This window comes from Stomoxys calcitrans, chromosome 2, assembly GCF_963082655.1.
Source record: "Stomoxys calcitrans chromosome 2, idStoCalc2.1, whole genome shotgun sequence".
Taxonomy (NCBI): Eukaryota; Metazoa; Arthropoda; class Insecta; order Diptera; family Muscidae; genus Stomoxys; species Stomoxys calcitrans.
The window spans coordinates 207,846,231-207,870,307 of NC_081553.1; the positions used below are offsets into that span (position 1 = coordinate 207,846,231).

A 24,077-nucleotide genomic window follows, 5' to 3' on the forward strand; every position below is an offset into this window, starting at 1 on the left:
GTGTGTGTTGGCTAAAAAGTCCATCAGCTTGATGGCAAGATGGCGGATTGCGCCATATGATTTATGGTTGTTGTACAAATGATTGTTTCGCCATGGTTGCTGTGCTACCACATTGACATTTCAATTTACGGCATTTTCCATCAAGGTTGTTTCGATGGGTAGTTTTTTGTTGTGCTAATGATACAACCCAGGATTCACTAATAGAAGGTTAGGTCACATGCAAAAACACAAAGTGGATGGGCCCCATAAACATCATTAAGGATGTCAAATCTGACGATTGAAAATGTCATCATATAGGAGAAAACGTAAACAAAGAATGAATGTAAAAAGAGAACAAGTTGATATCCTCAATGCCAAGTACTGCCAAATATTAAAAAAAAGTATATCGGCTGATCGCTTGGCTTAACCTTATTTAGTGAATCCTGGATACAACCTCTTAATTGTACCAAGATATATTCATTTACAGGTAGTGGCAGTTGACCAACAACAAAATATTGAGTGCACTATCTGTCAAAACAAGTGTTTAGTGCAATTCCGATTTTGAGTATGGTACTAGTTCTCACCATTTTTCTTTGTTTGTGTGTGTTATGGTTTTTAACTGTAATATGCACTTCGCGAGAAAAAATTGTACTCAGCTGTTTACGGTACACTACCTGCTAGTTATGTCATGTAATTGTACTATGCGCATACACCTATGTTTTCATCACTGCTATTACAATAACCATGCATTCGATGTACAATGCAAACTCCGCATTACACATCACCTTCAGTCATGGCTGAAAAATCGAAATAATTTGATATATTCGATACTAGGCGTCCATCGATTACCGTTCACACAGAAATGTGTAATCATTAACAGAAATTGAAAAACATGTTATGTCCGAAATAAAGTTATAAAAAGAAAAATCAAATAAAACCAAAGAAAATAAAAAGCGATGTACGATGTTTTTTGCAAAAGCCGTATTCAACACGTGCACATGATGAGTACGATCATGGTGTGCCATCTAAAGGGCCATAAAGTCCCTACAAAGAATGTAATCCTCGACGTACCATTTTCGGCAAAAGCTGTAATCAGCACTTACACACGAAGGGTATGACCATGAAGTGCCGTATAAACGGCCTATTAAGTTTTTTTTTGACATATGTAGACGCTGGTCGTTTAAATTTTGGTATATTTTTTATTTTGTGTTAAAGGTGAAGCTTGGAGATTGTAGTTAGGGGAATTACAGTTTGCCACGTAAAAGCAGCATATAACCAGTATAACTTAAGAGTTTGAATACTTAAAATTGTTTTTAGTTGGTGTATAGTTGTTATCGCAATCACAAGCTCTTCGGAATGGCTACCAGGAAACAGTTGGAGAAAGAGATGCGGGATGTTTTGGGTGGAAATAAATATTCTGTGGCTAAAAAGCTTAAAATCGCATCACTCTCCACCAAAAAATTAATAGCCTTTTTAAAGGCGAGAAGTGTTCCTATAGAATATCCCACGGAACGTGCATATTTAGTGGACTTACTTAAAGCTGTAATGGACGGTAGCGATGAAATATTAGATATTCAAGAGGTTGATATTGAGAATATGACAGATGTCGAATTACAAATGGGCGTTTTGCAAGTTTGCAAACCAAAAAAATCAGTACGAGAAATACAACAAGAATTGGCGGAAAATTGCGGATTTCAACAAGCTGTTATATGGGATCTGTAAGTATTTTGGGAAACCAGTTCATTTCCATTTACATACTAAGTATGGGGCTTCATAGCATTCATTTCCAAACAATGTTTACATAATCAAGCAGACCACGGTATAGAATGTGGTTGTTGTTGCAGTAGCAGTGTGTGGTACACTGAGACGGCAGCCCTTGCCGATGGAGGAATTCATCGGGTCAATCCGGTACATACAACTCGGTTGCTATGGGATTGACGGTATAGAATGTAACAACCCCTAATGGTTGTTGTAGCAGTTTGTTGTGTTCTATCTTTCGTCTGCTTAATTCTGTTGAATATCCTGATGCAGGAAGTTTGCGACTAAGATGGAGTGCGTCCAGAGGGATCTGGGTCAATGTGGGTGGGGAAATCATTTGTCGGAAGTCGATTCCACTTACAAACGGTTCGGGCGAAATAAGAATTCTCTCTATAATGCATTGTGCGGACCGCTTGCCAATCAATTACAAACGGGTGTGAGTTCCTGGAATGTCTAGTATCTCTGACACACATCCTTACATCAGGAATAAGAAGACGAATATCAGACGAACACAAACCATGAAAGTACCGATAGAACAGCACCAAACAAACTACATTGCGACGATGTTCAAGGGGGGCAATAGAGTTGGATACCCCACTATCCCCCAATCAACTTTATCGCTCTCCTCAGTACATGGTCCAGTGGCTTCAGGGATGATTTTGAAGCTCCAGACCATACATGTGAGTTGTACTCCATTTTCGTTCTTAGGAAAATGCTGTAGATGTTAAGAAGATCAGGCGGAGTTAAGTAATTCTAAAAACGTTTAAGGAAGCCCAAACACTTGAAAGCTTCTTTCGACACTTCAAATACATGCTTCGCCCAACGGACATTACTTTGCATTTTCATGCCCAGAACATCAAGGGCTACTGATTGCTTAACATCTATACCGTTAATAGACAAAGATGATCGTAATGAGTCAGCGAATCATTGGTGTGACAACAAGCAGCACAGAGTTTTCCGTGCATTAAAATCTACTCGATTCATTTGACCCCACTCAGAAATGGCCAGCAGAGTATATAATCCATAACCCGCCTCTTGTCCTCAATCTCTCGAAGACTCGGCCTATGGTCGAATGAGTACGTATGACAGAGATTACTCTCATCCGCAAATGAGTAGATCGGATTCGATATCTGACTCAACAGAAAAGAGGTAGAAAGAACAGAGCCCTGAGGTACACCTGCGGTCAATTTATGCTCATTGGGTGAGAACCCATCTACAACGACTAGAATAGTGCGACCTCTGTGAAAGCTCAAAATAAATCGAACGAAGCCGTTACCGACGCCAAATGCGACAAGCTTTGATAGAAGGGCAACGTGCCAGACTCTATCAAATGCCTTGGAGAAATCCTGAGCCACAACCATACTTTCACCAAACTGGTGGATTGAGCGACTACAACGTTCCGACAGAAGTGCCAAAGGACCGATTGCCGCGGGAACAAGGGGGCCATTGGTTATTAAAAGGCCCCTTGTCATATCGAGTACCATAGGCACTCAGTGTTTGTACTAGAGCCAATGCCGCCCGGCCTCTCACTGCGACTGCCTTTGTAGCTACTCCGTATAGAGCATTCCACTATCCGCAACCCGTGGTCGTGTCCGCTAGCTTGAAGTCAAGTTTCTCGTGACAGCAATGAACACCACACAGATCGGACATCAACGTTCCAGCCTGTGTGGTGTTCACAGCTATTCCGTGCCGGGATGATACAGTCACATATAAATAAGGCATACAAATTTTTTGCCGGTTTGCTGATGACATGGAAGTCCTTTTTGTATTGCATTCTGAATAATTACTAAACTGTGCTGTATATAAAAAGTTTTTCAAATTTATTTCGAACAACTAGGATAATATTGGGCGCTGTTTTTGCTTTTAATATGTATTTTGAAGGTTTTAAGTTTACATACATAGGTCGAAGGTATAAAGACATTAAGTAGTCATCCCCTTTTGTTATTATTCTTGTATTAAATTTGTATTTTGCTCGTTATCACAATTATTATTTTTTTCATTAACCGCAAGAGAACCGCCAAGACAATTTTATAAATAAAAAAACAAGACAAGAAATAGAAATAGAAAGGGTAAATCCCATCACTACAAGTGCAATACACTAATGACCACGCTGTAGTTGTTGTTGCATCAGTTTGTTCTATCTTTTGTCTGCTTGATTCTCTTGAGTGTCGTGATCCAGGAACTCTGTGACTAAGATGGGGTGCATCCAGAGAGCTCTGGGTCTGAGTCGAGTGGGTCTGGCTGGGCAGTTAAACAGGTGACGTGTATCGTGCGGTCCCTGGTTACAATCAGGACATACATCTTGCACGTCGGCATCAATCCTTGCTCTGTAGGAGTTGAGCCGGCTGGTTTACCGGGGCAGAGATCAATTTCTTCGGGTGCAATGGGAGTCGGTCGTTCTCCAAGGTCTACATTCACCCGGCAGCCATTTACCACATCGGCATGAATGTTGTGTAGACCAGCTTGATATGCAGCTTGATCTAGAGGTTCTCTCGTGTAGCGATGAACCTCAAGCCCTAGATCATGTAGATCTACCTTCAAGCTTATGTACGGTGGATATATATCCACAAGATGATGATTTGGATAATCTCTGCGATAACAGCCCAAAAGGTATTGCTTGGACAGCATGTAGTTATGTCTTCGCACTGGTAGGATCTTTGTCTCCTGATGGGGGTGGTCCACGTGAGAACTGAGGAGACAGCCCGTCGCAGTTCGGAGAGCGGCATTCTGACAGAACTGAATGTTATACCATTGCGTGACACAGAGCTGACGAGACCGCTCTGCCGCTGCATAACTTACCACAGACCGGCCAATTGCCTTGTACGTGGTCAAAAAAGTTTCTTTGTCTGTACCCCAAGTGCTGCCTACAAGTGACTTTAGGACCTTGTTTCTACTATTGACTTAATCGCAAATTACTGTGGCAAATGGGGAGAATGTGCAAGAGCTGTCAAGTGTGACGCTAAGTATTTTGGGACACTTGATGGTCGGATGGATCATTTCTCCATCGACCACCACAGTCAGCTCGGCATTCTCCTCACGCGTATTTGTAGTGAATAATGTGGCTGGAGATTTGGTGATTTGATATGAGGCAAGTTCGTTGAGGTAGACGTTTAACAGAAGTCAACAATGGCCTGATGCCATGATCGTACAATCGTCCGCATATGACAAGATCTCTATGCCGTCTGAAGGGGGTGGAATAGAGGACAGGTAGAGGTTAAACATTGCCGGAGATATCACGCCGCCTTGGGGAACTCCCTGTTTCACTCTACGCTGCTTCGACTTCTTATTCCTTAATTCCACAAATGACTGGCGACCATACAGATAATTCGCGTACCGGCGTTTCAGGCTTGGCTGGAGGGATGTGTTGGCGATGTTCTCGAATGCCTTCGATAGGTCCAGTGCCACGAGGACCGTCCTATCACATGGCCTGGGCTGATTGAAGCCACTGCAAATGTGTGCGGTGATGGCATGCAAAGCAGTTGTTGTGCTATGCAGTCTTCGAAATCCATGTTGATGCTCGGCGAATGGAAATTCTCCTACGAGGATCGGAAGGAGTAATGCCTCAAGTGTTTTTGCTACTGGTGAGAGAAGGGAGATCGGTCTAAACGACTCCCCCAAAACTCGGGTCCTTTCCGTGCTTCAGTAGCGGGAACACTGCCCATTTTCCAGACATCGGGAACTAAAAGAGTGTTCAAAGACAATTGGAGGACAGTAGTAAAGTACTAATCTCGTGGCCCAACGCTTTAGATGATTTGGAGCCGCGAATGACATTCGTAACTTCGCCCAGGGTAAATTGTGATGGATGTCCATCGGCTCGGAGACCACGGATAAGTAAATTGACGTTTGAACAACCTGGCGCATCTCTTCGGATCAGTCATGGTTACATCGCCAACGTATATTGAGGCGGCAGCCCTTGCCGATTAACGATTCCATCGGGTCAATCCGGTGCGTACAACCGTATGCCATGGGATTGATGTGTTCGCCAACGCTGTAGTAATCATAAAATGCGAGACTGAATCAAGAAGTATGCACATTTAATTTTCTTCCCCCTTGTTAGGATACATTTTATTGCCATTTGCTATAACCCCTTAAAAAAATTACCAGTTGTCACAGATGCCACATCTTCAGCAAGGTGTCGTCAATTGTCCGTGAAAAGTGCGATTCTATCCTTACAATTTTTTTTATTTTGTTTTAGGACGAAGGGAAATTCTAGTGATTTTATGCAGGAAAAAATCAAACAACTTATACCAGATCAAGAAAAAGGACAAAATTCAGTTGAGAAAATGCGCGCAAGTATTTTCAATAGTGTATGGGCACAAAGTAAGTATTTGAAGTAAGCAATTGAACTATTCCACTTATCTATTTATTTGTTTTCTTTTGCGTTTTTTTTTTTTGCAGGAAAATACACCAATGGTAATTCACTTACTTCCATATTCTATGTTATGGTTACTCCAGAGGAGAATTTGGTTCCTGCCAGAGAATCGACTACGTTTTCATGTCATCCAGTATTTCGTTGTCGAAAATGTATAGTTGGTATGTAGTACCAAAATCTATATCTGAAATTTTGTATACAGGGTAATTGACACGAAGTGTTGTTATATCATACGACCATATTTTTTTGTGGGAAATTATTTTTTATTCATTCAAATGACCAAAATGTGTAGGTTAGGTTGAAACGTGGGTGCATGTGTTGTGCGCTCCAAATACCAAAAAGGTAACCTCAAAAAAGAAACTCTAAGTTAGGAATTCAGTGCTACTTACAACATTGTTTTCCATTCCACGCCCATTGGTTGGGGCGTTGCCAATCGAGAAAATTATATCCTACCAAAATTTAAGAAAAATCTTACCAAACCCTACCAAATGTTCTACAAGCCAAATGATACAGCACCATTTATACCGATCTCCCGACAAGAGTTCTTGATTTCATAAAAGTCGTATTTTTGTCCTGATTTCAATGAAAAACTGTGCCGAGTTTCAATAAAGCGATTGAAAGATTTGAGCCCAGAAATGCGCTTTAACTATTCATTTTGTATGTATGGAACAGATCTGACCATATTTGTATGCAGTTGCAATATAGCCCAGTTTTCCGATTGAAGCCGCATTTTTTACCCAAAATTTACGAAATTTGGTATGTAGTACCAAAATCTATATCTGAAATTTTGTATACAGGGTAATTGACACGAAGTGTTGTTATATCATACGACCATATTTTTTTGTGGGAAATTATTTTTTATTCATTCAAATGACCAAAATGTGTAGGTTAGGTTGAAACGTGGGTGCATGTGTTGTGCGCTCCAAATACCAAAAAGGTAACCTCAAAAAAGAAACTCTAAGTTAGGAATTCAGTGCTACTTACAACATTGTTTTCCATTCCACGCCCATTGGTTGGGGCGTTGCCAATCGAGAAAATTATATCCTACCAAAATTTAAGAAAAATCTTACCAAACCCTACCAAATGTTCTACAAGCCAAATGATACAGCACCATTTATACCGATCTCCCGACAAGAGTTCTTGATTTCATAAAAGTCGTATTTTTGTCCTGATTTCAATGAAAAACTGTGCCGAGTTTCAATAAAGCGATTGAAAGATTTGAGCCCAGAAATGCGCTTTAACTATTCATTTTGTATGTATGGAACAGATCTGACCATATTTGTATGCAGTTGCAATATAGCCCAGTTTTCCGATTGAAGCCGCATTTTTTACCCAAAATTTACGAAATTTAAAAGAAATCCCTCAACGCTAGTACCAGTTATAGTCAATATCAGAGCTTAAACCGAACGAAAAACTGATACCAACGGTATCGACAGTAAAGTAATACCAAAACATTACCGTATTGTACGGATGATGTAAAGCATTATAAATACCATATGGTATTGTTTTGGTATTAATTCACGGTGGTGCTTTACTATCAATAGCATTAACACCATACGGTATCAATTTTTCTTTCGGTGTACGCACTTTTTCCTGAAGTTTGAAGCAGTGAGACCCCTTGTAACAGTATTCGGCTCCTCGACATCCATGGTGTTATTCTGCACTCTTCACGAATACACAAAAACGACATGAAGTGAAATAATTTTGAATTATCCCCTGCGATTTTTTCAGTAAATAACTTGGTACTTAAATGTTGGGAAAACCTACCAAAAATTGAGGTCAACTTACCAACCTCCCAAGAAAAAAACCTACTAATTTTGGTAGGAACGGCAACACTGGTTGTGTCCCCACCTAAGTACCGGTGTGTGTTAGCCGCGAAAGCCGGGCAATGACATAAAAATGCTCCAACGTCTCATCTTCCCCACATGCTATTACTTGCCGCACCGATTTTGTATAAGTGAGCTCGTATTCCGATGTGTCCCGTTATGATACTGAAAGCTATACTGACCTCGATCTTACTTCCTTTCAGTAATAGCCTCGCCTTTTCACGATTGTCGCCGTCCTACCGAACTTTTCCCTGTTCCACAGTGTTACAGGCGCGCTCGTCGACCACGCCCTTAACTCTGACTGCATCGAACCGAAAGGCTAACCAAGTTTCTTGATGGCAGTCCTCTAGCCTTCACTACCAAATTATCTGCTCTTTCATTCCCGCTGTGTACCCGGCAACCAAACGAGGCGGATAGTATCATCCTTAGAGAAGGCGTTTATCTCCTTACCTGCAAGGCTGTTCGTGACTTTACCGTCCTAGTTGTTATTGCCCTGATGGCCAGTTTACTGTCTGTAAAGATGATCACACACGACGTCCTCGCTTGAACACCACACCACCTCACGCCCCGCAATGGGATAGCTGTGAGCACCACACAGGCTGGAACATTTAGGTCCGATCTGTGTGGTGTTCATTGTTGTTACGAGAAGCTTAGCTGGGAGTGGAATGCTCCATACGGATACGGATACGATAGTGGAATGCTCCATACGGAGTAGCTGCAATCGCAGTCGCGCACATTCAGCGGTATCGAACGGAGAGTCTCAGTGAGAGGTCGGGCGGCACCGGCTATTGCACAAACACTGAGTGCCTTTGATGATCGTTATGATAAGACGGGTTATTGACGCCTTTGAATAATCAATGGCCACCCTGTTCCCGCGGCGATCGGTTCTTTGGACCGGAACAAGGTTGCTCATCTACAGGAGCATGACGAGGATCGCCATCTGCAAATGCAAATGTGGTTACAACAACAACAACACATCACGCATTCCATGATCACGCAGATTTCTGCCTGCAGGATCATATTATGGTCAGGTAGTCGAAAACAGATATCATTCCCCGAGTTCTCAATGTAGATCCCCATACCCACTTTGTCCTCTAGCTTTGATTCATCCGTACAGCATGATTTCCTAGATGACAATAACAGAGTTCCGTCAATTCAAGACTGTGCTTCTGGCAGCAGTGTCTCGCACTCGACCTCAAGTGTCATCTCAGATATCCGATCGGAAATCTCTTTTAATCCATACGGGTTTTCTATCGTTGCCTCGATTATACCACGATGGTATGACCTGCTCCTATCCTATATTCATTCTTCCATCGCCTTAAGTCTCATACCCGCAGTGGCTGCCTCACATTTGATCTGTATGACAATGGGTCGTATATCTAGAATAGTCTTCAGTGCCTTGGTGGGCGTGGTCCTCATCGCTCTGCCTATGCCAAAACAACATGTTTCAAATTGGCCCACCTTCGTCTTCCTCGTGAACCAGCGTATTTCAGTCTTCTCTGTGTTAACATTGAGACCACTGGGTCTAGCCCAGTCATATGCCATATGCAAGACCCTTTCGGCCCTTCTGCATAGTTGGTTCCGATCCTTACCCCTAGAAGTATTATAACATCGTCTGCATAGCAGACGGGTTCAAGTCACTCCTCAGTCAGCATCCGTAATAGGTTATTTATGGTGGTCACCCAATGGAATGGCGTGCCCTGTGCCATGGGACCCACAATTTATCCACGTGTTCCTTAGCAGCCGTGACTGCCTCGCAAAAATGTGTAAAAGTAAACTAAATTTCAGATTTGGCTATGAAGGCCAGAGGACTGCCGTCAATGAACTTGGTTAACCCGAAGCCTTTCGGGTCGACGCAGTCCGAGTTAAGGGAGTGGGCAACGAATGCGCATGCAACATTGTGGAACAGCGAACGGTTGGTAGGGCGGCGAAAATCCTATGGGGGATCCAGATCGTGAGAAGACGAGGCTAATACTGAAAGCAAGTAGGAAGGAGGTCTAGGAGTATAGCTATTGGTATCATAAGAAGAGGCATAGGATTACGAGCTCACTAATGTAAAATCGATGCGACAAGTGATGGCATGTGTAGGGCATGCGGGGAAGATAATGAGACGTTGGAGCATTTCCTTTGTCATTGCCCGGCTTTCGCGTCTAACAGATACCGGCACTACGGAACTTAGGTGGGGACACAATACCAGACATGAACCAACTTAGGGGAGTGGTATTGAAAACAATTAAGGATTTTTTAAGTAGCACGGAATTCCTAACTTAAAATTTTATTTTTAGAGGTTACTTTATAGTTTTTAGAGCGCACAACAAGCCGAGTACTGGCTTAGGTGTATGTCCATAGTGGCATGAGGCGGATTAATATCTGCACCCACTTTTCTACCTAACCTAAACTTCGGAATCTATTCACTTTTGCTAGATACGACCACCTTTTGCCTTTACTATTGCCCGGAGGAGGTTAAAAACGAACCGCAAGCTTACGAATGTCATCTGCCTGTGTTTTGGCCCATTCCCCTATAACGGATTTCTTCAATGCATCCATACTTTCATATTTTTTTAGTCCTGACCTTGCTCCATAATATGACCCAAATAGAAAAGTCCAATGAATAGGCATCTTTGTAAAAGAAATAAGGTGCTGAACAGGATATTTTACCCATTCTTGGTTCATCTGTGCCGAAGTTCGCAAAACTGAGGAAGTTACAGCAGTTGCAAACTCAAGTTAGTTTTTTTTTGGATATCAATTTATGCGATTTTGAAGCCATACTCGTAAAGTTTTCAAGGAAATAGAAGAGAGTTTTGCTTCATCCAGTACCATTACGGAAAGAGATTTTCTTCACGAATCCAACGGTGTATTCTGTAGTAATGAAGTTCGCAAAGCTAAGGATTTTACAGCAATTTCAAACTCGCGCTGATTTTTTTGAATTTTTCGGATATTGATTATGCGATTTTGAGCTTGTTTCTTGAAGGAAAAACATAGGATTTGCCCTAAACCGAATTTTTTGCCGAAACTTTCAATACTGTGATCTGAACTCGAAAAATGTTTTCGCATCAAAAATTTAAAATTTTCTAATGGGTTAGCCTTTGCTAAAAAAAAATTAAATGTGAAATTTCGAGTAATTCTTTTCACTGTATGAATCGTTTTCGAATTTCCAACTGCGGAATGCTTAAAACTTTTTGAAATTCGAAAAATGAAAGTGTTGCAGCTTTGTTGGCCTCTGAAAATGACTTTGAATTTTAACGCCCGAAAAAAATGGTTTTTGCAATGTTTTTCATGGGAACCTTTACAGTATCGCTTTATGCAGCACGTCTACGACAAGGGATTTTCGTCACGAATCCAACGGAAAAATTGTGCGTTTTGCAAAACGACGGATATTGCAGCAACTGGAAACTCTTTGATTTTTTGGATTTTAAGCTTGTTGTTTGAGCTTGTTTTTTGAGGAAAAAAACGTAGGAGTTGCACTTAAACGAGTTCTTTTTTTTTTTGCATAAACTTCAATGCTGTATACTCATCTCAATTTTTTACCATCAAAAATTAAAAATATTCTAAATTTCTAAATTTTTCTTCAGCCCTATCTGAAAAAAAATTAAAAAAAAAATAAAATGTGAAGTTTTAAGTTGTTCTGTTTATTTTACGAAATTGGAAAAAATTAAGAAGTTACATTGCTTTTCGTCGATATCAGACTCGATAAAAACAAAGAAAAGCGCGGTGTGATTGACCGTATCAAATGCCTTTGATAAATCAAGGGATACGGGACATACCGTGCATACTCTTTAGGGCTTTTATATGTATTAGGCTTTTTTGCCTAATTCGTTCTACCTTATTTTATAAACACTTTTTCCAGAATATTGATTTTAGATTCGTGCTTCACTCCCAAATACTTTTCATTTGAGCCTCATATTTCTATGGTCGTTAATGTGTCCTCTTTGGGGGTGTTCTTGGAAAGGGGCGGCCCCCAATCATTTGGTCCCACATATGAATAACATGTTCGTATTATACTCTCAAATAGCTAGCCCCATATTGCCATGAGCAGTAAGTAGTTTGGGGGGTGTTTTGGGGAAGGAATTGGCCCCCAGAAACTTGGTCACACATTTGGATATCAAATTCGTATCAAAATATTCATATCGGATTCGTGCTTCACTCTTAACAACTTCATTTGAGCCCCACATTTCTATGATCGTTAATGTGTCCTCTTTGGGGGGTGTTCTTGGGGATGGGGCGGCCCCCCAAACACTTGGTTCCACATTTGGATATCAGATTCGTATTCTACTCTCAAATAGCTTTTTTTTAGCTCCACATTGCCATGATCAGTAAGTAAGTCCTGTTTGGGGGGTGTTTTTTGGGGAAGGGGTGGACCTCCAGAAACTTGGTTCCACATTTGGACATCAAATTCGAATCAGAATATTGATATCAGATTCGTGTGCTTCTGTTCGAATCTCCTACGCCCACGGGAGTTTCTCCTATGCGGATGCGTGTTGCTAAGCCTTTCTATGTTCTTTTTAGATAACAACGACAGTAGTAATTGCTGCATGATTTATGTGGACGAAACAGGAAGAGTATATCAGAACTGGAATTCATTTATTGAGGATAATGTTTTGCCAGCCGGTATTCTGGTAACACCACGGCGTGGAGTTTATAATTTTGATGAACGTAACAATGTTATCTTGGAAATTTATCGCACACCTAACGGTAAGCCGGGAACTAAACTTATGAATGCAGCACAAACTGGTTCGGCAGTACTGGGGATGGGTGCGGCAGTTGTGCCTTTGGCTGCATTGGCATTGCCCATCGCAGCGCCTGTTGTAGCTGGAGCGGCCTTAGTTGGTCTAGGCGTTGGTGCATTTACAAGTATTACATCCGCTCTTAATTTAAGAGATCGAGCCAAACATGAACAAACGTTAAGTGTAATGGATAGTCAGGCAAGGTCCAACTACCTGGGTGTAGCGGGTGGCATTTTAGGTATGGCAGCGGCTGGTGCAACGCGTGCAATGACATCAATGGCTGCCGCAGGAAAAGCAACAAAGGTAGACAACTCTATATACATTTTTTTTTGATATATATATATATATTTTGTTTTTTTTCGACAAGGGTCTTGAAGTTCTTGTGAATGGCATTAACGTATCCAGCATTGTACTTTCTGGTAGTGGAGTTGCTAATGGAGCTTTGGATCTCATTTTTGTAATAATAAACCCAACATTACCTATTTTTTTAATAATTCAATTTTTGTTTTTCAGAAATTTCGCGATAATGATGAAATATCATCAATAGATATTCTACAGTTGTCTGCATCCTTGGTGTTGTTTACACATTCGTTATACAACTTCCAATTGGCATCGCGCATAGCAAATGATGCCCGCACAAACTCTATAAAAAGTTACCGTGAGGCACTGAGTGGCCGCCAAAGGTTTGTAAAATAAGAATATTTTTTCGGATGAGGAAATGAAATTGCATAAAGGAAAATCTAACTGCCAAACCACTAACTTTTTGTCACTTGATTCGTTCGACAACTTATCGAAGTCAGCTGATTTTATAAAGAAAAAACAGCTGATTTCGAAGATTTGGCAAAAGAATCGAGTGCCGGAAAAAAAGCCAAGTAACCTTTGTCGAAATGCAAGTTTTTTTTTATTAGCGTATCAATTTATCTTTTAAATTAATTTGATTGTTTCATCTAATTGCGAAGAAGAAGAAGTCAACTGCTGAACTTATTGAAGGATACAAGTATCGCCTTCCAAGGATTATGCGTTATATATACGAAAGGTGTAATCCACCAATTTCGCATTGAAAAGAGACAGCTGCCTATGATCAAAATAGGCAGGGATATCTGAAGGCGCTAGGAGAAAACTCCGAGTGGTTAGCGTTGATAAGGTAATTATGAACGGGCTAGCAGCAGACGAAGTTTTGAGAAACGAATACCTGTAATACTCCACTAGAGCTTTGCGAGATCAAAGCTGCGATGGAGATACCTGCCAATCCCATCTTTACCGAGCCGTAAATGTTTGAGAATGCCAGGACTAAGCATATGCCTAAATATGGCGCAAAATCCGTAAGCGTTTCATTAGACTTGAGGAAGAGAATAAAGATCAAAGAAGAGATGCCAACATTATTATGGCATGTTTTACATCCCATATAGTGCTCGACCTGATTATTTACACGCTCAGACCATTCGTCGAGTCGGTTATATAGTGCCAGAAATGCTCGAGATACGGCCGTTTCCACAGACTTTGGCACCGACATGGCCATCTACGCCCTTGATATGGATCCCCACAGAAAGGCATATGCGTTCAGATTCCAGTTTGTGTTAATTGTGGTAAGTTCCACGTTGCGAGATCTAGAGATTTTCAGAGGCGGGTTGAAGTTCGTAAAAAGACGAAGGAAAAGCGGACAAGTTCTCGCCTTGTGGCCTTGACACGGATTACTATGCTTTACAGCTTAACGGTGTTTTTAAACTCAACGAGCAGGACTTTACGGAGATATCTAACAAACGACAGAAACTATCTACGGCCATAAGGGCAAGGAAATGTAAGAATACGAGGATCAAAGGTATCTAGTCGGATACCGCAGGTCTTGATGGGGTTTCAGGTGGAAATACTCTACAGGATGGCCTCATTGCAGTCTTTGCGGATGACAAAAGGGACGAAACTAATGTCGAGAGATTACATCGCCGACGCTACATCTTATATTCCGGAGGACACTACCCACGTTCATTCCGATGAGACGAATGAACTCGTCGATATTGACGATAATATAGATCAGATTGATCTTACAGTACAGACGGAGCGCCTTGGCGGAGTCTGCGCTGGCCTTGAAGAAATCACAGACACACCTTGCACCACTATATACGTGAATAATCGTTACCCAGACTCGTCGAATAATTTAAGCTATTCCAGTAATTTGTCTGGAATAGAAGTGAACATGTCAACTGTGCTGACGATTACAAATTAACCTCACCTGTGAAAGAAATAAGAGACTACAACTATCTAGATTTTTGAAGGAGGAACATGTCGACATTGCCTGTCTCTCTGAGATATGGCTAAATTCGTTGGATAGATTTGTTATACCGAATTATAATGTCATCGGAAAAGATAGACCGACACACGGAGATGGGGTAGCTATCCTTCTCAAGAAATTGATTTCCTACAAATTAATTTAATTTCAGCTAATATTCAGATAGAGATAGTTCCTAGCACAATTCAAACATACAGCGGTAACATAGTCATAGCCTCAATGTACATTCCTCCCTCACCCTCAATTACTGCAACCATTGGTAAACCAATTACCAGTTCACTCAGACCTTCTAACTTGCCGAGACTTCAACGCCCATTCGACGACATGGGGCAATTCTTATTTAGATTTTATGGAACATCATGATCTTGTTTTGCTCAACGATGGATCTCCTACCTTCTTCGGTTGCAACAATCCATTCGCCATTGACCTTACGCTCACTTATTTCGTCTTGGGGAACAACCAATGAATGTCTGGGGAGTGGACACTGCACTACCATTAAGCAAATGCAACTTAGACCCTGAATCAGATGCCAAGTGATATTTGTTGTTCCTAAGCTTAATGATAAGACCGTTGAAATACTGCGACGTGATGAATTCTTCTCTGCTCCTGAAGAGAAGAAGATAAAGACTTACCCCTATACCCCTTGGTGGAACAGCCACTGCAATAGAGTCAAAGCCGGGCAACACCGCGCCTTGGCAGAATTCAAGAAAAATGCTTCTAGAGAAACCCTTAGAAAACTTGCAGCAAAGAAAAAGGAATATTTTTAAAAAGTGAAACGAGAGACAAGATTTGGATGGAGGGCAATATGCGAAAATATCAGCCGTTCGACCACAACATCTGAACTTTGGAACACGATTAAGAGATTTGAAGGGCTACATTCACCACCACAGAGCCGAATGTCGAGGAATAAAGAGTGCGTTTGAAAATGTAAATATCGATATTTTTGTCGGAAAATATATTGGGTTGCCCAAAAAGTAATTGCGGATTTTTCATATAGTCGGCGTTGACAAATTTTTTCACAGCTTGTGACTCTGTAATTGCATTCTTTCTTCTGTCAGCTATCAGATGTTACTTTTAGCTTGCTTTAGAAAAAAAAGTGTAAAAAAAGTATATTTGATTAAAGTTCATTCTAAGTTTTGCTAAAAATGCATTTACTTTTTTTTAAAAAATCCGCAATTACTTTTTGGGCAACCCAATAATATCAAGTCAGTGCTGTAAAGCTGGTGCAAGCCAAGAGTTATCTTGGCGACAACATTATCATAGTGCAAGTCGAATGACAATTTATCATCCAAAAGTATACCCAAGCACTGAATATTATGGACAAATCCTATTTCATCCCCATTGTATGCCCGCCTCACGCCTGGAGTATCATTCGTTCCGAAGAGAAGAGCCTTAGCCTTTGACGCATTCACAGACATCCACGAAGCCAAGGAAGGCAAGACCAAATCAATCTTCGATTGAAGAACGTTCAAAGAGCGAATGTTACCTACAAACACTATCTGAACATCGTCCGCATATGCATAAGAGGTACACCAATACTCTATGCACTTAAAAAAGTCGTTCAAAAACAAAATAAATAGGAGAGGACCGAGTACAGATCCCTGAGGAACTCCGCTTTTAACCGGCAGCGTAGATGAAGTTATATCACCTATTTCAATAAATTGCTTTCTATCAACCAAATAGGAAAACGAAAGTTTACAAGCGCTTTTATCAAGATCGTAAACTGTGGACAACTTCTTAATCAGGACGAAGTAATCCACACGATCGAAGGCCTTCTCTAGATCCAAGGAGAGTAAAATACATATATTGTGACATGCCACGCAATTCCGAATTTGGTCGGTAAGACCTAAAAGCAACATGGAAGTCCCTCTACCCTTCCTGAATCCGCATTAGAAATCGTGTAAAAGGCGAACTACGGTCAATGTAGGTCACAAACTATTTCTTCAAAACATGTTCCACTACCTTCGAAAGCACCGGCAGCAAAACTGTAGGTCTATATTCCGATACATTACCAGTGCTGCTGGTCATGGTTTTGTTATTAACCAAAAAAGAAGAAAATCGGAAATAAATAGGAAAGTTATCTTAAAAAACTTCATCGGGAACCCTTCATACTCAGCGACATTAGATTTAACTGACATAAAAGCATCAAACAATTCATCGGGAGTAATGCTGCTAAAAGAAAAGTCGTCATTAGCAGCGAAACGCAGAAATTCCAACACTTCGTCCTGTACATCAGATTGGTTTTCAACAAATGAAGGCTTCAATAAGTTTCGTGAATACGGAAGAAATAATTTAAATTGATTCTTCAAATCAAATTTCATTTAAAATTAAATTTTGTTAGAATTTCGTTCAATAAATGTCAATTTACACTACTACATGATGAAATTTCAAGGAAATCTAAATTCTGGCCAATCCTTTTTTTCAAAAACCTAGCCTTTAAGATTTATAAAATTGCTAACAGATTTCCTTTGACAATTATTATCTTCGAAAAGTTTTTGTAAAAAAATGGTGTTTTATCATTGAGTTGATTATGACTTTTTCTTCTCCATTTTAGACGCATGTTCGATAAAATGTCAAAGGAAACTATTCGCACAAGTGGAGAGAAACAGGGAAAAATCGATATAGTTCGCAATATAAATAAAATCCCCGACCGCCAATTTTTAAATGATATGTTCAAGGTCAATAAACAAATGAATAAAGCTAATGTAAAGCCATCATTTGGTCCTAATGGTCTTGTACTAAACAATGAAGTACCCATTGATGCCGCTGCACTAAGACAAAATGTTAATATATTGAAGCAAGTAACGAATCCGATACCCTCTACTCATCAGGCTGCATCGGGCAGTGACACAGCTTTGACAGCGGGACGCTTATATTATACCACCAATGAAGCTACCAGCAGGAGAGAATGCAACAATTTATGTGATGTTCTAAATGATTCTCGAAATTTCGGCATCTCAAAGGAAATACTCGGATCGCTTTACTTAACACTGTCAAATGGCATTGGAATCTGTTTAAAGGATTATGGCAACAAATTTCTACAAAACATAATAGATTCAGAAAAATTTCAGGATGTTATTTCAACTATGGCTAAAAATTTTCCAGAGAATATTTGCAAACATATTTTGGGTTTAGCCCAACGTTTCATCGACGACATGTTGGATGAAATAATGCGACAAGTGCGCTCTTCTATTTCCACCGAATCTATTATTTATCGCATACTCGAACTTTTTGTGAAAAAATATAAGGATGTGCCATACGCGTATATTGCCGCAGAGTCCGATAAAATACTGATGACTATTAAAATATATTTCTTATCATTGAATACCAGTGGCTATGGAGGTACTACAAAGTGCACTCATTGCGTAGGACGCTATTCTGTGTGTAGTTTGTAAAGGTTAATGAGTAAGGTTGTGCAAATTTCTGTTCGAGGCTATCTACGTCTACCAACTCTTCGAATGGCTTGGACAAAGGCTCACCACTAGTTATAGGCTATAAAATGAAGCACATAATAATGGAATTAAGCAAACAATAAGGCATAACTTTCTTTAAGGCTCAAATATACAAGAGCAAAGGCATTTTTTGATCAAATTTTTCTAGATTTATCTAATGTGTTAATTCTTTGTGCTTTTCACAAAAAGACTGCTATTTATTTAAGCATGTCTTCGATTTTATTAAATGTAAGAAACAGAAACTCAATACCTTCAGGTGCCTTGCAAGGTTTTGAGACCAATACTAAATGCACAAATTTACGATTATTTTATACAATACATATTATTAACAATGTTCTAATAAAAATTAAGCATATCAAAAACAAAGCCGTTAAGTAAATCTTTCTATTTATATTGGGTTGCCCAAAAAGTAATTGCGGATTTTTTAAAAGAAAGTAAATGCATTTTTAATAAAGCTTAGAATGAACTTTAATCAAATATACTTTTTTTACACTTTTGTTTCTAAAGCAAGCTAAAAGTAACAGAAGAAAGAATGCAATTACAGAGTCACAAGCTGTGAAAAAATTTGTCAACGCCAACTATATGAAAAATCCGCAATTACTTTTTCGGCAACCCAAGACGATGATACTGTTGCAGCAAGAATTTGTATTTTTGAAATTTCACTATACGATTAATTTAACTAAGACTTACCTGCCTAGTTGGCTGTCTGTTGGTAGAAATACTCCAATCCATACAGGATTCACTAATAGAAGGTTAGGTCACTTGTGAAAATATAAAGTGGATAGGCTCCATGAACATCATTAAGGATGTCAAATCTCTGTCATCAAATAGGAGAAAATGTAAACTACGAATGAATGTAAAAAGAGAGTAAGTTGACATCCATTATGCCAAGTATTGCCAAAAATTAAAAAAAAAATACGTCGGCTGATCACTCGGCTTAACCTTATTCAGTGTATCCTGCAATCTTTATTTACTACTTAAATTATTATTCTAATCATGTGTGTTTTTTCCGTTTTGTTTTCGCATTTACATTGGTGTACAGGATTCACTAATAGAAGGTTAGATCACTGGCGAAAAAATAAAGTGGATAGGCCCCATGAACATCATTAAGGATGTCAAATCTGCCGATTGAAAGTGTCACCAAATAGGAGAAAACGTAAACAAAGAATGAATGTAAAAGAGAACAAATTGAAATCCTCAATGCCAAGTAGTGCCAAAAATTGAAATAATTGTGTGTTGGCTGATCACTTGGCTTAACCTAATGTAGTGAATCCTGATTGGTGTATAGACATGATTTACTAAATAAGGTTAATCCAAGCGATCAGCCGACATACAATTTTTTTAATTTTTGGCACTACTTGGCATTGAGGATGTCAACTTGTTCACTTTTTACATTCATTCATGTGATGACATTTTCATTCGGCAGTTTTGACATCCTTAATGTTGTTCATGGGGCCTATCGACTTTATGTTTCCGCATGTGACCTAACCTATTAGTGAATCCTGGTGTATAGAAAATAATTTTCAGTTTTTCTTGTCGGTTTGAAAAAACTTCTTTGAATTCTGTTCGTTAAATTAAATATATAATTAAGTTTTTACAAAATAAATTGTCAATCTCGTGAATTTTTTGTCACAAGAGGTTGTGGACGAAATCAAGGAAGTTCATGGAATTCTCCAGTTTAACAGCCAGGTGATTTGATGATTGGCAATTTAGAGTGAAATTTCATTTGGACACTCTGGATCTGTAGATAGTTCTCAGTTGAGTTCAAGAAAAAGGAAATAAGACAATGGACAGAATAGTGAGTTTCCTACATGCGGACTGCATTAGTTTTGGGGCAAAGCCACAGCAAAGGCTATATGTTAAAGCCTTCGCCAAGAAGTCGGTAACAAATCGAGTTCTCATCAGAAAAAAATCGGCAACGATGCAAATGAATGAAGCCATGTAATGGCATTTGAAAATTAAATACGCAAGCTGGTATTGTCCGAAACTTGTGTGGAAGAAAGTGACGTTTTAGCGCAACTGTTCTGGACATTTCCCAAGAAACCCCCCTGGTGACAGCTTTGCAAACGTTGAAAATGAGACATTGACATTTAACGCCGTAAAAGAGAGACTCATTTTGGAAGAAGCAAAGTTTCTAGATCGCGATTAAGCTACTGTGTAAGAAAAAGCTGCGTTTTCAAGTATGAAGAAATGTTTTCGAAAAACCAAAAACTGATTTAATTTAATCGAAAATGTGTTAAATGCGTCAAGTTTGGGCATAGAAGCTAAAGGCTCGACTAGTACGAAAGCAGTCTCGTTTATGGCATATAAGAATAGAATCGGAGCAGAGAAAGCTGAAATTGTATTTAAATTGGATTGTGTTGCGATTGAACCTTCATCAAAAGATAAAGACATGTTTAACACAATTTCTTCTCTAGCTATGCAGAAGGGCCGAAAGGGTCTTGCATATGGCATATGACTGGGCTAGACCCGGAGGTCTCAATGTTAACGCAGAGAAGACTGAAATATGCCTGTTCACGAGGAAGACGAAAGTAGGCCAATTTAACGCACCACGTTTCCTCAATAAGACGATTTCGATATCTGCAAATTTTGCCCATAAACATTCCACCAGGGGCAAACTTCTCACATATCAATGAGTGCAGTCCGATTCAAGTTTAAGCTCAATGATAAGGGACCTCCTTTTTTTAGCCGAGTCCGAACGGCGTGCCACAGTGTGACACCTCTTTGGAGAGAAGTTTTACAACACAAATGTTGCCACACCTGATTTTTTTTTCGATATATGACAAGGGTAAATACTTAGGAGTGGCCTAAGGTCAAATACTTAGGTATGGACCACGCCCACTAGGGCACTGGAGACTATTCTAGATATCCGACCCATTGACATACAGATTAAGTGTGAGCATCCACTGCGGCCATGAGACTTAAGGCGATGGGAGAATGGATTGACGATGGGAGCAGCTCATACCATCGCGGTATAATCGAGGCGACGATGGGAATCCTGGAACGATCGGATACCTGAGATGAACCTTAAAGTCGAGTGCGAGGCACTGCTGCCATCGGCACAGACTTGAATTGACGGTACCCTAGTATTGCCATCTGGAAGATCATGTTACACGGATGAGCGGAGAATATGCGAGAGAAGATAACAACAAAGAGAATGCAAACATAAATCTGACATCTTAATACCGTAAAACCCGGCCGGCTGTCAACAGCTGTTCGCGTGAGACCACCTTTTAAAATCCGCCTTGCAATAGGCCAAGGCACCGAATATTTCTGTAAAACTCAGCTGGAGTGGTACACACCATTGCATGCACACCGCAGCAGTATGGAGTATTTGAGAGGTTCAATAAGCCGTCACAGAAAAATAAGACTTTATTTTGGAGAGTGGAATTTCTAAACTTCTTTGAAATGAAACAGCTCTTGCAGCGAATTGTGTAATACAAAGAATGCCAACAAATGCTTTATGGTAACACCGGCAGAAAATGGTATGGAAATAAGGTAAATTATGATAAGTTTAGAATATGTGGTACAAAAGCATATGCTTGGATACCAATAAATGCCAAAAGAAACTTGATTCACAAAGCAAGAAAACTATTTTTATTGGCTATTCCAAATGGATACAGGCTTTGGAATATGTAAGCAAGAAAAGTAATTCTGGCTCTAGATGTTAAGTTCGATGAAAATAGTCCTCGTACAAAGGCCACCTTGTAGAATCAAGTTAACCCAAAATAGTTTAATAGTTTGGAGAATCCACGTTCAAAAATCTAGCTTAAAATCGCATAATTGATATCTGAAAAAAAGGTTAAAAAAAATCAAGGTGAGTTTGAAATTGCTTAAACATCCTTAGTTTTGCGAACTTCAAACATCGTTGGATTCGTGAAGAAAATCTCTTTCCGTAGTGGTGTTGCATGAACCAATAGTCTTAAGTTTTCTATGCAAAATATCGCGAAAACCAAATTTTATTGGGCATAATATTGCAAAATCGTTTTCAAGCCCAACAACGCTGCAACTCCTTCATTTTTTCGAATTTCGAACATTTTTAAGCATTCCGCAGTTGGAAATTCGAAGACGATTCGTAAAATAAACAGAATTACTTTAAATTTAAAATTTTATTGTTTTTTCATTTCTTTAGCAAAGGCTAACCCCTTATGAAAATTTTCAATTTTTGATGCGAAAAAAATTTTAATATCCGAAAAATGCTAACAAAGTCGAGGTGAGTTTGAAATTGCTGTAACTTCGTTAGTTTTGCGAGCTTCAACATTCTGAGGACACCGTTAAATTCGTGAAGAAAATCTCTTTCCGTAGTGGTGCTGGACGAAGCAATACTCTTTCCCATTTCCTTGAAATCTTCAGTGTATTGCATTAAAATTGCATAATTCATATCCCAAAAATTCAAAAAAACCAACTTGAGTTTGCAATTGCTGTAACTTCCCTATTTTGGCAAACTTTGCTAAAAAAATGCAAAAAAAATAAAATGTGAAATTTTAAGTAATTCTGTTTATTTTACGAATCGTCTTCGAATTTCGAACTGCGGAATGCTAGAAAATATTCGAAATTCGAAAAAATGAAGGAGTTACAGCGTTGTTGGCCTTGAAAACGACTTTGAATTTTTACGCCCAAAATAAATTGGTTTTTGCTATTTTTTCCATAGCAACCTTTACAGTATCGCTTCATGTAGCACCTCTACGGAAAGGGATTTTTGTCACGAATCTAACGGTGTCTGAAAAATTGTAAAGTTTGCCAAAATAGGGAAGTTACAGCAATTGCAAACTCAAGTTGGTTTTTTTGAATTTTTGGGATATGAATTATGCAATTTTGATGCAATACACTGAAGATTTCAAGGAAATGGGAAAGAGTATTGCTTCGTCCAGCACCACTACGGAAAGAGATTTTCTTCACGAATTTAACGGTGTCCTCAGAATGTTGAAGCTCGCAAAACTAACGAAGTTACAGCAATTTCAAACTCACCTCGATTTTGTTAGCATTTTTCGGATATTAATTATGCGATTTTGAGCTTGTTTCTTGATGAAAAAACATAGGAGTTGCGCTAAACCGATTTTTTGCCATAATCTTCAATACTCTATACTCAACTCGAAAATTTTTTTCGCATCAAAAATTGAAAATTTTCATAAGGGGTTAGCCTTTGCTAAAAAAATGCAAAAAAAATAAAATGTGAAATTTTAAGTAATTCTGTTTATTTTACGAATCGTCTTCGAATTTCGAACTGCGGAATGCTAGAAAATATTCGAAATTCGAAAAAATGAAGGAGTTACAGCGTTGTTGGCCTTGAAAACGACTTTGAATTTTTACGCCCAAAATAAATTGGTTTTTGCTATTTTTTCCATAGCAACCTTTACAGTATCGCTTCATGTAGCACCTCTACGGAAAGGGATTTTTATCACGAATCTAACGATGTCTGAAAAATTGTAAAGTTTGCCAAAATAGGGAAGTTACAGCAATTGCAAACTCAAGTTGGTTTTTTTGAATTTTTGGGATATGAATTATGCAATTTTGATGCAATACACTGAAGATTTCAAGGAAATGGGAAAGAGTATTGCTTCGTCCAGCACCACTACGGAAAGAGATTTTCTTCACGAATTTGACGGTGTCCTCAGAATGTTGAAGCTCGCAAAACTAACGAAGTTACAGCAATTTCAAACTCACCTCGACTTTGTTAGCAAG

At 39.4% G+C, this 24,077-nt stretch overlaps 1 protein-coding gene across 1 annotated transcript; it reads left to right on the top strand.

Moving 5' to 3' along the window:
- Nucleotides 1–1,202: 1,202 nt before the first annotated feature.
- On the top strand, nt 1,203–18,761 carry LOC106091003 (uncharacterized). Its single transcript, XM_059363012.1, has 7 exons — nt 1,203–1,697; nt 5,933–6,057; nt 6,136–6,270; nt 12,442–12,962; nt 13,027–13,116; nt 13,173–13,342; nt 17,498–18,761. Exons 1-7 carry the CDS (start codon nt 1,336–1,338, stop codon nt 18,336–18,338), a joined length of 2,244 nt encoding a protein of 747 aa, XP_059218995.1. The 5' UTR covers nt 1,203–1,335; the 3' UTR covers nt 18,339–18,761.
- Nucleotides 18,762–24,077: the final 5,316 nt, after the last annotated feature.

Excerpts from the sequence above, each read along its gene's own strand:
- LOC106091003 (XM_059363012.1), top strand. The coding sequence starts at position 1,336 with ATGGCTACCAGGAAACAGTTGGAGAAAGAGATGCGGGATGTTTTGGGT. Across the intron at positions 6,058-6,135 it reads CAATAGTGTATGGGCACAAA|GAAAATACACCAATGGTAAT; the intron begins GTAAGTATTTGA and ends TTTTTTTTGCAG. Across the intron at positions 6,271-12,441 it reads TTGTCGAAAATGTATAGTTG|ATAACAACGACAGTAGTAAT; the intron begins GTATGTAGTACC and ends TGTTCTTTTTAG.